This window comes from Haliotis rubra, unplaced genomic scaffold (genome assembly GCF_003918875.1).
Source record: "Haliotis rubra isolate DU_JTF1 unplaced genomic scaffold, ASM391887v1 Scf3, whole genome shotgun sequence".
NCBI classification, from domain to species: domain Eukaryota; kingdom Metazoa; phylum Mollusca; class Gastropoda; order Lepetellida; family Haliotidae; genus Haliotis; species Haliotis rubra.
The window spans coordinates 5,233,898-5,248,225 of NW_025766968.1; the positions used below are offsets into that span (position 1 = coordinate 5,233,898).

General features: G+C 41.5%; 1 protein-coding gene across 1 annotated transcript in view; it reads left to right on the forward strand.

Annotated features, from left to right (window-relative positions):
* Window positions 1-873: 873 nt before the first annotated feature.
* The window catches only part of LOC124282444 (m7GpppN-mRNA hydrolase-like), a 28,712-nt gene continuing 15,257 nt past the window's right edge, over window positions 874-14,328 (forward strand). The window contains 6 exon segments of the mRNA XM_046718429.1: window positions 874-1,042; window positions 1,868-2,019; window positions 2,785-2,912; window positions 6,283-6,381; window positions 6,785-6,937; window positions 14,089-14,201. Coding sequence (XP_046574385.1) covers window positions 954-1,042; window positions 1,868-2,019; window positions 2,785-2,912; window positions 6,283-6,381; window positions 6,785-6,937; window positions 14,089-14,201 — 734 coding nt within the window. The 5' untranslated portion in view covers window positions 874-953.

The following is a 14,328-nucleotide window of genomic DNA, read 5'->3' on the forward strand; positions in this document are numbered from 1 at the left end:
TCCTGTATTTGCCTGCAACCTGCTTCTAAATCCATGATGGAGAGCATCGTGATAAGTTGAGAAACGGTTTATACCTGTCGCACAGCCACGGATAATAAATGACCATTTCATTTGCATGAAGAAACAATTTGATACATTATTTTAGTCGAACGAACTACTGTTATGACGAAATGAGTTAGCTGTTCGTTTGAGTTATGAATAGTTTAAGGCACTTTTTTTCTCCTTGAAGCCTCTGCATGTAATATTTCTATCTACTCTTGCTGATATTTGATATGAAAAGAGATTCTGCTTATCATTCCAAGTCATAGTATAATGCCTCGGATGTAAAAGTACCTTTAAAACAGACAGGGGGTAGGTGATGTCATTTATTCTATACGTTATATCAGGGATACTCTACAAGAGTCTCCCTGGTTATATAGAGATCTATAAGAGAGCAGAATCTCGGAGTATGTATCCCATAATGTTCTTTACATTACTACGTTTCCTTTCCGTTTATAGAAGTAGTCTGTCATTGAAAAGTTACAAATATCAGTCCAAAAAAAGCCCCAATAGTGTGGCAACAACTCGTGTGTAAACAGTATGATTTGATAAAGTAGGCTATACGTACAACGTGCCTTCCTCATGCTTTCCTCGTTGAAGGAAATCACTGAAGAGGGACCCTATACTTGTGCCAATCTGATATCTCATTGTTGTTAGATCATATTATTCCTGTACATGTATATAGGCCACGAGCCTCATGTATAGAACTACAGAATTTATTGTGTTCAAGTTATGGTCGAACGTGGGGAAACGTTGTGTGCTTGTTCGCATAAGGTGCATAAATGTATTATTCTTCTCTATTGGAAAAGACTATTTATTCTAGCTCAATTTCCGCTTCCGGTGACCATGGCGGAGATTCATATGAAATTTCAAAATTGGCTTCCTACATAACTTTCAGTTTTGACAAATGAAAGATGGAAACTCAAGCACCTCCCACATCAACTACCCAGCCTTCAACTCCAGCATTTCCAATCCCCGGATACGTTTTGGACGACCTGTGCAGGTTTGTCATTAAAATGAGTGTATGTTCAAGGCTGTCGACTGTGTGTGTCCGCATTTTGTCTGGATACAAATCACAAATCACTAGTCATGTCCTTGTACATCATAAATTAAAAGGTCTTTAGTTATGCTAGTTAGTTTCTATTATCGACAACGAACAAACTGCTAAATCAACAGACTTTATGTGATGAATAAATGCATATCAAAATATTGTCAGAATAAAAAAAAGAAATACACTGAAACATGCTTCATATCTATATTGTTCTAACCTTTAGCTTCCCTGCCTAAATTGCATGGGAAGGGTGAAAACACCCAATTAGACCCCCCATACTAGTATAACCCTTTTACACAGCTGGTAAAGCTGTTCACCAATCCTTGTCATTACAAATCTAACTGATTCATTCCAAAATTCGAGATACAGTTGATAGATTGTGTTTAGATTCGCCATGAAATTTGCCTTTCCCATGAACATTTTGGACTAGTGTGTTAATGCCAGACTTTATAACGGCCGCGTTATTTCAGGTATCCTCATTGTAAACTTTAAAGGCACTATTTCACACCACACTTCTCTAAAAATAATTAATGTATTTCTCTCAATAATACTATCAGCCCTCAGGGAAGCTACCATATAGTTTATTAAAAAAAAATACATGTTTAGATTACAATATTAAATTAAAAAGTTTGAATGAATTAATGCAACATTGCATTAAATCGACTTTTGTGCCCTCTACCGACTGAACATTATTTCAAGCGAAGCCTCATAGAGTTATGTCCCTTGGGGCTTTCTTTTCGAATATCCTATAGTTCTGTGTTTCATGTCTTTTTCTAGTCGATTCATCATCAATATCCCTGAAGAGGAACGTCAAGACTTGATCCGCATCTTCTTCCAAGTAGAGCTGGCACACTGGTTTTATCTTGACTTCTACTGTGCTGAAAATCCAGAACTCAAGACATGCGGAATCAAGGATTTCTCTTCACACAGTATCCTTTCTTTTAACATATCACATTAGATTTTGCGTAATATTTGATAATTTGAACGTTGGAATCCCTTTCTATAAACATAAAGAGACGATAAAGCCTAGAATAGTTTTAAGAAAAGAGGTTAATGAAGGTTTGAAACCATGATACAGGAAGTTTTAAAGAGTGTATGACTTTTTGGGGTGAAACGGTACGCTTTTACTACAGTACGGTACAGTACGTATTGCAGTACAAGGCCTTCGGTTCGGTCCGTTTCAATTCAATTCGGTGTATGAGAAATGATTATAATGCAGAAACAAGACAAGAGCCAAACCTTACATATTGTTTAATAACATGGAAAAAAATAACCATCATTTTTGTTATTTTGGATGAACAAAACTGTCATTTTATGACTAGATAGAAATGATAATTTGAAAACAATAACTGAAAATACTGAATATTTAGATTGCATTACGGTATACCGAACCGAAGGCAAAATACTGAGGTTCTACTAATACCGCAGTATAGTATTTCACCCCTAATGACTTATGGTATTGTTAGGGGAATTGTACGCATGATAATATTTACGTTCATCTTGAAATATGTTTGATGTTAATTCATGAATGTGAAGATTGCCAAAGTTATATTTCCTTGCCTAAACTGTGCCACAATGCCAAATTAGTTTTCCTCCTACCAAGATTAAAAGCCTGTTGAACTTTTCAAGTTTGAAAATCTTTTATCTGCCTTGATTCATTCTATGATGAATTAGACTTTTCTTAACCATATAAGTTTTTCGCCACTGTCCATTTTTGTCCATCCATGCAGAGCATGTGGACAAGCGACTCGAAGAATGGAGAGCCTACAAAATGAGTGTGCCAACCTATGGAGCTATCATCCTGGATCCAGACAAAAAATATGTATGTTCACTTAGCATTAGTCATGTTAGTGTGTGCCGGTCACTTATTGATGGACCACCTCCATGGTGTAGTGGTTAGAGCGTCCACCAGGAGAGCGGAAGGCTGCGGGTTCGATCCCCAGCCGCGTCATACCAAAAGACATTAAAATATAATACTTGTTGGTCCCTGCCTGGCTCTCGGCATTAATGGGTACAACAAGGACTGGTCGGCTCAGAGCCAGTATAATGTGTCTGAGTGGGGTGTTCATGCGTAACTACGGCATGTTATCTCAGTGATCTAGCACTATAAAACCAGCTTTAGTCAGGGTTAGTACAAGCAGCCGCACATTCACAGAATCACACGCATGCACATCGTCATATGAGCGAAAAATATTCTCAAAACCCCATTTCACCTCACCACCTCACTTATTGATACAATACATAATAATGACATTGATGCTTTGTTAAAGGTCACATGCAACCAAAAAATCAAACATAATTAAAATACAATTATCACTTCTTCATGACATATAATATGCATTGCTGATTATGAAAAAACAAATAAACAAAATTATAAGTGTATAATCGCAAATCAAAAGTGCAATATTTTGTACTTGGGTTTACCTCCCTCGAAACAAAGCAGCCGGGATACCGAACCCAGTCAGAGCGGGTGGGTGTGCACTCAAGTGTAACGGCTGGTTCATTTGCAGATGCCGCCTTCACGGCTCATTGTGTGTGTATATATAGAGATGTTGGGTTTTGTAAATACATGCTCATTTTTTGTGTATAACATTTTGCAATCAACAGACATCATAACATGTCATGTGTTCAAGTATCACACCTGCCTGTCTGTGTAATTACATAATGTGACAGAGACCGAACTCGGGCCATAAATCAATGCGTTTTGTTTATGGTGTATAGCCTGATTGGTGTTAAGTTCAAATTGCATGTGGTCAGTGATCGCAGTTGTGTATTGAATATTGTCATTAGCAGACAGGCAGGCAGACACACAGGTGTCAATAAAACAAGACATTGAGTTTTGTCTGTGACAACGACATATCTATATCACAGTTAGAAATTGTGTCAACGCTAAATAATGACATTGCTTTTAAGTATCGAACTGAGAAAGTGACTCGGTAAGAAGAACGTGTGGTGAAATAGACAAATGAAATTATATAAACAGTTTATTTACTGTCATAACATATAAAAGCTTCATACCTGTGAGATATCAACAAAACATTATGAAAATAGCTCACACCAAAGCCTTCACCGAGTATTCACCAGACAGCCCGCTTCCAAGTTGCGCGAACCTATTTCACTGGGCACATGCTATGAGCGCAGCCCAGCTGTTGAAACCCGTTTTCCACCGATGAAAAAACCATGCATAAAATCGGAGTTCAAACGAATGTTTGAACTCCGATTTTGTGCCGTTTTTCATCGGGTTTTTTTCAACTTTATAACTTGAATTTGCATTTTGATGATTTGTTTCGATGCGTCCATACTGAAAGGTATCAGAATCTGCAAAGTTGTGTTTTACGTTGCATGTGACCTTTAAGTCGAACAGATTGTGAATACAAGTAGTGGTCCCAGTTGTATAACATTTTCTAAGATGCCTAGCGGTTATTGCGTCACAATGTAGCGGCGTCACGATGCATGTCAGTTGTCATCACCTCGTACAGCCTCCTACAGTAAACTACTGCGTTGCATCCCGTTTCTTGGTTTGCAGTTGCTTCACTCACCTAACATCACTGGTGGAAACATTACGTTTATGTTTTCTGGCGTTTTAAATGTCTCAATTCGACTCACAAGTTTTCAGCGACGGCAGCGTTAGCAATGTTTACATCCCACAATGCAATGCGTGGAATGTCGCTTGACTACTCAGCTTCGTCTGGATGTACTGATCTAAACATACGTTGGTAGTAGAAATCGGCGTTCACATGGTTTCGTTAATCACAGATGTAATTAAACTAATTTAGAGAAGATATTTAATCGAGCGTAAACCCGTCATCAAACTGTTTATCATTTGTTTTCTGGTAGCGTTAGGTCTTAGCGTGAGGGGGCAGACACATCAATAGAACAGCGTGCCAGTTAGCCCTGTCGCGGATTCTTAATTTAGGTCACCCGATACCGTCGTTTGTTTTCTGCGTTAAATTAATCGTAATTATCCTTAGAAAGTATTAAATTTGGCATCTTAGAAAAGTAATACAGTTAAGCTCTACCACCATGTATGGTGTAATAAAACACTTTTAAGCCCTGAACTATTATGGCGTTAAAGCACTTTCGGACGCCAAAGCGTCCTCGTGCTTTAACTATAATAGTTCAGGGCAAAAGTGAGTTTTATTACACTATACATGGTGGTAGAGCGAACTGTATTTCTTCAGTATAAGGTGCCAGAATTTTCTGTGTAAAGTTGCATCTCTAAATCCTTTCAGAAGGCTGCAATCATTGGTTTATTATCCCCCGCAATGCGTTTTGTGTGTGGGGGGGTATTAAAATGCACTCCGTAGTGCGTCCGTGCGTCCGTGCACATTTGTCTTTTCTGGAGCATAAATCTAAAACCGTTCAATATTTCTTCACCAAACTTGGCACATAGATAGATCTGGTGGTCTACTGGTGCCTTTTGGTAGTTTTGGATTTCTGAATAAAATATTTTTTGCGTTTCCATGGCAACAAGTTTGACTTAGACAGAAATTGGTGGTAGTACTGTTTTCCGGAGCAGAACTCTAAAACCGTTCACTGTTTCATCACCATTTAATAATGTGACTGTTGAGTACTGACACATTTCTGCATGGATTACTCACAAAAAACATCAATCTGTACATAATTTACAAGCAGTCCTTGAAAAAAGATGTAACCTAGTGTATTGTGAGTGTGAATAAATACTTTATTTCCTCACAAGTATTAACAGTTGGTGGGGTAGCCTAGTGGTTAAAGCGTTCACACTGAATACCTGTTTCAATTCCCCACATGTGGGCACAATGTGTGGAGCCCATTTCTGGTGTTGCCCACTGTAATATTGCTGGAATATTGCTAAAAGCGGCTAAAACTAAACTCACTCACTCACAACTATTAACGTATGATATTGATGAGAATTTTTTATATCGATGATCATATGTGATTGTTCACAACAATGATATTACTGATTATCAATTATTATTAGAAAATATTTAAGCAGACCGATAGATTAGCGCTGATTAGGTTTCTAGGTTTATCAGCCGTAGCAAGTTTTTTTGTTTCATCGAACTGGAAAACATAAAACACCTGCAGCACTTCCGACTTTGCTCCAATGAAGCTGGCTTGTAGTGACAGATAACTATAACACTGTATGTGTAAGAAGGAATATAACTATTAGCATGACAAGCAACAAAGCAAATGTACATGTTTACTTGCAGTGTCTCCTGGTGCAAGGGTTTTGGACCAAGGCAAGCTGGGGGTTCCCTAAGGGCAAGGTGAATGCTGAAGAGAGTCCCCTAAACTGCGCTGTCAGAGAGGTACGTACTGTAATATCAGTGCTCACACATACTTTTATTATGTTTATGACAACAGAAATTCAATGAGGAAGCAGTGTTTCATTCTTGTACCTGTGGAACATTTTATGAAAAGTAGACATTCTTAGTATTATTACCTAAAAGTGTAGTTCCCCTGTAGCATTCAATGGTGGAATTTGTTCTAAACTGAAAGTGTATCTTTACAACTTTACTAATAAAGAGGTAATTTTCTTCTCTATTTGTTTAAGGCATTTGCTCGTCATGCTGATGGCCCGAGTTCGATTTCCCGCATGGGTACAATGTGTGAAACCCATTTCTTGTGTCCCCTGCCATGATATTGCTGGAATATTGTAAAAAGCGCGTAAAATCTCACTCACTCACTCTCTCCCTTTCTATTTGTTCTCAGGTGATGGAGGAGACAGGATTAGACATCTCAGGCCTTATCCGGAAAACCGACTACTTAGAGAACCAGATGAATGATCAGCTTACCCGTCTATACATCGTCCCAGGGGTGCCACTCAATACTCATTTTCAGCCCAAGACACGCAAGGAGATAAAGGTTGACATCTTAATTTTCTGTTGTTCTGAGTATCTTTGATAAATACCATTACATGTTATTCATAGGCGGATCCAGAACATTAACTTAAATGTGGTCTTTAGTCATTTTCAAAAGGGGGGGTTCGAACCCCCTGGATCCGCCACTGTTATTCCAGACCATAGAAAAACAGAGCCATGCTGTGGTTAAACTTAATCATGAAGAAGTAATGGCGGCCATGTTTAAAGTCAGATCGGAAATTCTGTTTGCACTTTTTTTCATTAAACAGGACTGTCATAAGGTTTTGTTTGAATGTAATAACTTACCAAATACAAGCTGAATTTTAAAATTTTTCCTTATCATGTATTATTGCTTGTCTCCTTCCCTTCCTGAACGTTAGTGGAACACTTGTATCTCCTTTTTGAAGCTCCCTTCAATAAAGCAGACGTAAAATCACTACTCACCACGAGTTGTCTTCCTCTCAGTTTTGGCGGGAAAATGGCACCACCCGTCTTCCCACTTCACTCTCTCCTTCTTCACCCTAGTGGACGGTTGGGAGAGCACCTGTGTCTCCAATACGGCACTATATCCTTTGATAACTTAGTTATTTCCCTATAAGTTACCTTTATAAGGTTTCAGGGAGTATCCTTCTACAATATGGTTTGAAATTTATTCGTAATTTGACTGTTTATTTACGGTTTTACGTGATTGTTCAGTTTGTTTACATTTCATGAAAACCTGTTTTCGTTGTAGGTTTAGGTTATCTGCTGCAGACCCGCATTTACTGTGCCCCAGTTGCACAACAATATGTACTTCCAGCTCTCGCTGTAACTTATGTCAGCAATTAACACAAATTCAATTTAATAATTATTATTTCTCTGTACTTAGGCGTGCTAAGGATAAATCCAGACGACTTTTGCAAGTCATGGATAAACCGGCTGAGTCCCTCAAGAGCTGTCCATCGTTGTCAGACGACATACTTCCATCCAGTGACCTGCCGGAGGCGTCCTCTGAAGATGGGCGTGGGATGTTGTCCGCCATTACACCGAAGAAAAGGTCTTCTACATCGGACAACTCCTCAACCCATACGAAGAAGAAGAGGCCATCTTCAACGCAGAAGAAGCCTCACACCCCTAAGACTTCAACCAGCTCTACGGGCAGTTCTTCGCAGACTACGAGGACCTTTTCGGCCGAAATCGTCCCGATGGAAGAGAGAGGACTTTATGATGAGCCGCTGTTGATCAACCCACAGATACAGCATAAGAAAAGGAAGCAGGCCTCAGCAACGGTAACGTCAGCAGCCCTATCTACGCAGTCCGAGTTACCTTCCACACCGACAGCAGAGATCCATGAGGCACAGCGATCCCTGGACCATATGGCTACCGTTTCAGAGACGACATCTCTACAATCGTCGCAGACATTCAACCCCGGGGCCTTTATGCAGCAATTCTCTCAACAGATGATGGAGAAACGCTTCGCGCAGGAAAGAGCCACGCATGATGGACAGCCAGGCGGCTCTCATGCTCAAGTCATCAACCTCGGAGAGGATCCAGACCTGCACGAACGACCCCACACTGATGATACATCTGAGAGGCCTACCAGAGAATCTAGCTCTAGGACCAAGAGCAGATCTACGCTACATGACGTCAGCAAACCTGAGCGCAGGACGGCACGCTCTTCAGAACCAATGAGATCGTCATCAGATGATGAGGCCAATAAAGAACCTTCACGCAGGCTACCCACTTCGCAGAGAAGGAAACCTACACCACCTAGAAGGTCGAGAGACTCGTCTTGGGACTCAGACCCTCAACAGAATCTCTCACCTGCGGAAGGTCATCTGTAATATCTTCAACAGCGTCAACAAAATCGTCAGGAAGGCAATCCCGGACTAGAAGACGCTCACCTACACGCAGGTCGCCTTACAGATCGCCTCTTAGAACTACACGTAGTTCAACATGCTCATCTCCACGTAGATCGCCACGCAGATCTCCACACAGGTCCCCACGCAGATCCCCAACTGAGGATGATCAACGATCTTATACCAGTGGACATGATACAGAGGACGATGGCGGTATCATATTTTCGGACTCAGAGATAAAATATTGGATGGCTAATGGACTGGACCTAGCGTCACCCTCTAAGGAAGAGAATGAAGCACTCACATACCTAATGAAGGACGATGATGTGGACACGATCACTCTACCTCCAATTGATCCCATCTCGGAAGTACCAGAGGATTTAGACGCAGCCTTCAGGAAGGCAACGAAGTTCCAGGCTCCTAATATCCCACAGTTCAACGCAAAGAAGTTCTCACTACACAACATGGACCCCTTCATGAAGGCACAAGAAGTAGATGAGAACTATAAAATCATCAACGACTCCCGGACCAAATCTTACAAGATTGAGGACAAAAAGCTGGCACAGATAGACACTATGACCAGAAGGATGTTCTTCGGACTTAACAGATCCAGGGCAGTTAATGAGACGCTCATCACCAAGTTTAAGAACTCTACTGCAGAGGAAGACCGGATGATTTATTCTGCCCTACTAACGCAGAAAAAGGACCACCAATTTATGTCGGAGCATCTATCATCCATATCAGCAGCATTGACGCTAGCTAGATGACAAGGACTATTGTCGTCATGCAACTGGAGTGAACGCTTCACTAAGACGCTGTACAGAGCTCCATGGTCTACAACATCCATCTTCGCAGGGGAGATTGACAAGGTCGCCAAGGAAGTCACGAAGGAATCTAGGGAAGTCTTGATGATCAAGTCCATTGATACACTAGCCAGTGTCATCAGACAGGCGTCCCAACGCTACTCTGGCAAATCCAAATTTGCAGGCATCCAGAAAGCAAGAGAAAAGAAAATGGGGACCTCCAAAGGAGGAAAGGATTCTTTTCGTCGCCCATCCGGCAACTATAGAGGACGACCCGGACGAGGCAGGGCACCCAGAGGCTATAGACGATGAAAGACGGGTTCGGAACGACTGGAGTCTTCCACCCCCAGCCGTTCCTGTTCAACCTTCCCAAGTGGGTGGACGTCTACAACACTACTGGGAGAACTGGGGAATTCTTCAAGATCCTTTTTGTATCCAACATCCTAAGAGACGGATATCACATACAACTACAAGCAGCCCCTCCACTAACAAACGCACCACAGAGGTTCAACTTTGCAACCCATCGGACAGAGAGGCTACAAGAAGCGGTCACATCTCTACTAGAGAAGGACGCCATAGAGGTGATAGACCAGGACCAGATCTCACCAGGATTCTACTCCCCAGTTTTCCTCGTACCAAAGAAAAACTCCAAAGAAAAGTTCCGACTAATTTACAACATGAGGACATTCAACAGAGATTATCTACACAAACCACAAAAGTTCAGCATGATTCATCTACCACAACTACTACATCTCGTCCGTCCGTTGGACCACATGGCCAGCATAGATCTACAGGACGCATACCTGCATATTCCTATACATCCGGAATCAAGGAAAGTCCTGCCATTTGGAATATCATCGGCCCCCTGGTTGTTTACAAGAGTGACGAAGCCCATAGTCACATACCTACATCATCGAGGTCTACGCAGTGCGTTCTACCTAGACGACGGGATTCAAGCTCATCAAGATCCCAATCATCTCAGACTACAGCTGGACTTTACCATCAGGCTTCTCACACAACTAGGGTGGCTAGTGAATCTCCTCAAGTCGGAACTAGAGCCTACACATGACCTGCAGTTCCTAGGAATTCGGCTCATCACAACGGAAAACCGCATAGCAGTACCAGAGGACCGTTGGCTAAAGATACGCCAGCAGAGGGAGACAGATGGTATCGCCGAAGCTCTACTCTCTCTATGGTGGACTCAGTCTAATGCCACTACTTACGACAGTGGCAGAGCCTGTTGGGCCTGTGCTCTGGAAGCATCTCTTGGGAAGGACTAAAACGCTTACTGGACCAGCATTTTAAAGTTCCCACCACTAGCTCTAATACAAGGTCGGCTAACCTTCTGAAGTGTTGCAGAAAATCATACAGACGAAGAACCTGCAACTGATTTTGGTGCTACATCCAGAGCTTCAAACTTCATACTGGCCAGCCTTAGAATATGGTCCCCCATTCTCATACAAGAACTAGGACCACCTCAACTGCAACTACCAGAGTGGACCGAACTTGCTAGTACATCCACACACAAAGCAAGCACACGGCAACCCACAGGTGTTCCAGCTACACGCGTGGAGCGTATCAAGGCGTGCTTGAATAAGAGAGGATATTCCGCCAGAGCAGCGAAAGCAGTCACGCTTAGCTTTACGCAAGTCAACACGCAACTTGTACGACGACAAATGGCGAAGCTTCGAGACCTACACTTTGAAAACAGGCTTCACAGCCATAAAAGCGACACACCCTCAAGTGGCGGACTATCTTTGTCACCTAAGACAAACGAAGCGGTTGAAAGGGTCAACACTCTTAACATACCTAGCGGCATTGAGCTCAGTTATCACTATGAGGACGAGTGTAAAACTGACTAAGGTACCAGAGTTACTGGCCTTACTACGCTCTTTTAAACTGGAGGACCAACAACAGAGATTTAAAGCTCCGGCGTGGGACCTCAACATAGTTCTACGGCATCTCACCAGTGACGCTTATGAACAATTAGATAGGACATCTTTTGAGTTCTTGACGCAGAAAACTCTATTCCTGATCGCCTTAGCAACAGCAGCAAGGATGTCGGAAATACATGCTCTAGACTTCGAGAGGACACGATTTGACGAAAATCGAAACATCGTGCATATGGGACTGAGATGGGACTTTATAGCAAAGAATCAACTGCCAGGACAACCGGACAGACAATTCCACATCCCAGCACTATCATCAGTCCTTGGGCCACAGGATACACAGGACCTATCCTTATGCCCAGTAAGAGCATTGAAAGTCTACCTACAAAGGTCTAGGACCAGGAGACGAAAATTCAAGCGTCTTTTCATCCCTATATCGACAGCGACACAGACGGAGATCTCTTGCACTACGATATCAATATGGATGAGAACTGTCATACTACGGGCCTACAAAGCAGCAGGACTTGATCCTCCAAGAGCCTCCAATCCACATGAAATTAGAGCTCTGGGCCAACACTTTAAGCTCTACATGGGAATTGCTCTATCACCTACGATAATGGAGGGCTGCTTCTGGAAATCGGACATGGTGTTTGCCAACCACTACCTGAGAGACATCGCCACCGAGGACGCCTCTGGCATTCACCATTTCGCCCACTTGTTGTAGCACAACAATTGACAGTTCCACAAAGGCTGAGACGGAGTCTCACCCTTTATCACATGACTTGCAAAAGCCTACACTCAGGAGAGTTACAGCTTTAGAGTCCATATGCACGCCTAAGACAGACTAGCATAAGTGATAAGACCCAGTACTTGTAAGGACGCATCGCAGTACATAAAAGGGTCGCTTCTCCACTTGATGCTTGCATCAAGAGATGGAGTTGCAAATCCACATAAAAATGTTAACAGAAGCAAGGACCAAAAGTTAACAATTGTGGTCCCCCCATCAGAGAAAGCTGGAAGTAAAGGGTTACAGCAGCAGCAGAGCCTAGCAGTAAATTGAAGTGCTACCAGGAAGTTCCCATAGGGGGGTATGCAAGACGTAAATCACTAATTGGAATCCAGAAGTGGCTTGTCCCACCACAAGAACCGACGGATTCTACAAGCAATAATACATGAGTCAGGATAAGGAAAAATATGTAATTTTCTGAGTAAAATTGATATTTTATACTTATCCTGACTCATGAGGTAAGCCCTCCCAACCTCCCCTGCTAGGCACTTTGGATTTCCCTGTAAATCGAAGTGTCGGGCTAGCTATTCGGAGAGAGTGAAGCGTGGGAAGACAGGTGGCGCTGTTTTCCCGCCAAAACTGAGAGGAATACAACTCGTGGTGAGTAGTGATTTTACGTCTGCTTTATTGAAGGGAGCTTCAAAAAGGAGATACAAGTGTTCCACTAACGTTCGGGAAGGGAAGGAGACAAGCAATAATACATGAGTCAGGATAAGTATAAAATATCAATTTTACTCAGAAAATTACATTATCTGAATAACGCCTTTAAGCCTCCAAAGAAATGGGCAAAACAATCACATTTTAACGTGGTTAACATGATGACTGTGTTCAGAAGACTTGTGAGCAAGTTCTGTTGTCATCGTAGCTGGGATTATTCATAGGCCTTGTTTCAGAGACTTTGAAATGCTTCTTCCTCTAGTGTTGGGAATTGGTTCAAATCTCATAATTGGTGACTGGTTCATTACAACCGATCAATCATCGAAAATTATTGGTTAGTGTCATCTATCAAATTTTCCTGGTTATGGTTGTTAATGCACAAAAAATAAAGAAAAAAACATGTAATTTTTTCTGTGTGTTTTTTGTTGCAAATTGCACACCTTTTAAGGATGACTAGTATGTTAGGAACATAAATTTCCTAGAGTCTTTAAGATAAATTCAATCATGACTTTGAACGAGCTTGTAGTGCTTATGAAATGTAACAGGCAAAACCAACCTTTGCAAACAAGTGTTCCAAAATTGTTTGTGTTCGATTATGATCGTTTAGTCACTGCGACCAATCTTCTATTATTTCAATTAATCGGACCACCACTATCTTCCTCAATATTGGTCATATAATCTGAACTACAATACATTTCTGCAATGCCATATCATTACTGGCAGCTATAGCACCATGAACTGGGATATGTTTAATTGCTGCTGGGAACTTTAAACAACATTTGTTGGAGACTTCAGGCCAAATACTGACCTTTGAGCAAGTGTACATAAACACTGTCAAATAGTCCACACTACATTTTAGTTACATATTTAAAAGGATGTACATGGTGGCTGTACTGAAAATGTCCCTATTTACCCATTACTATGGCATTTCATGCTGTTACAGTTTAAGCCAATGTTCTAGCAGTGTAAAAGTGACATGTATTTCATTAATTACAGAACCAATCTAGAGTAAACAGCTTTGATGCTTAGTTTAACAGTATGGTTTGAATGCAGTGTTAGAATAAATATTTTGAACAAATACCAATATCTACCACTTTGCATGTTAAGGGAAGTTAGTTTGGAATCCCACATAATACCATGGGTCTCAGAATAGTGGACATGCAGTGGATGTTTGGTTTCAGAGCCTGCAGTGGTTCCCTATTGATTCTCTGCCTTGTCACAAGAAGGACCTTGGGTGCAAGACCAAGCTGGGGATGAACCCCAATAACTTCTTCATGGTGATCCCATTTGTTAAGTGAGTGTTACTGTGTTTCCTAAACTAATTAGATGTCAAAATGTCGTAAGATGCTTCAAGAGATTTAGTGTTGTATTTAGAAATCCATGTGCAGCTTGTTTTCCTCATGTCCGAGTATAAGGAAATT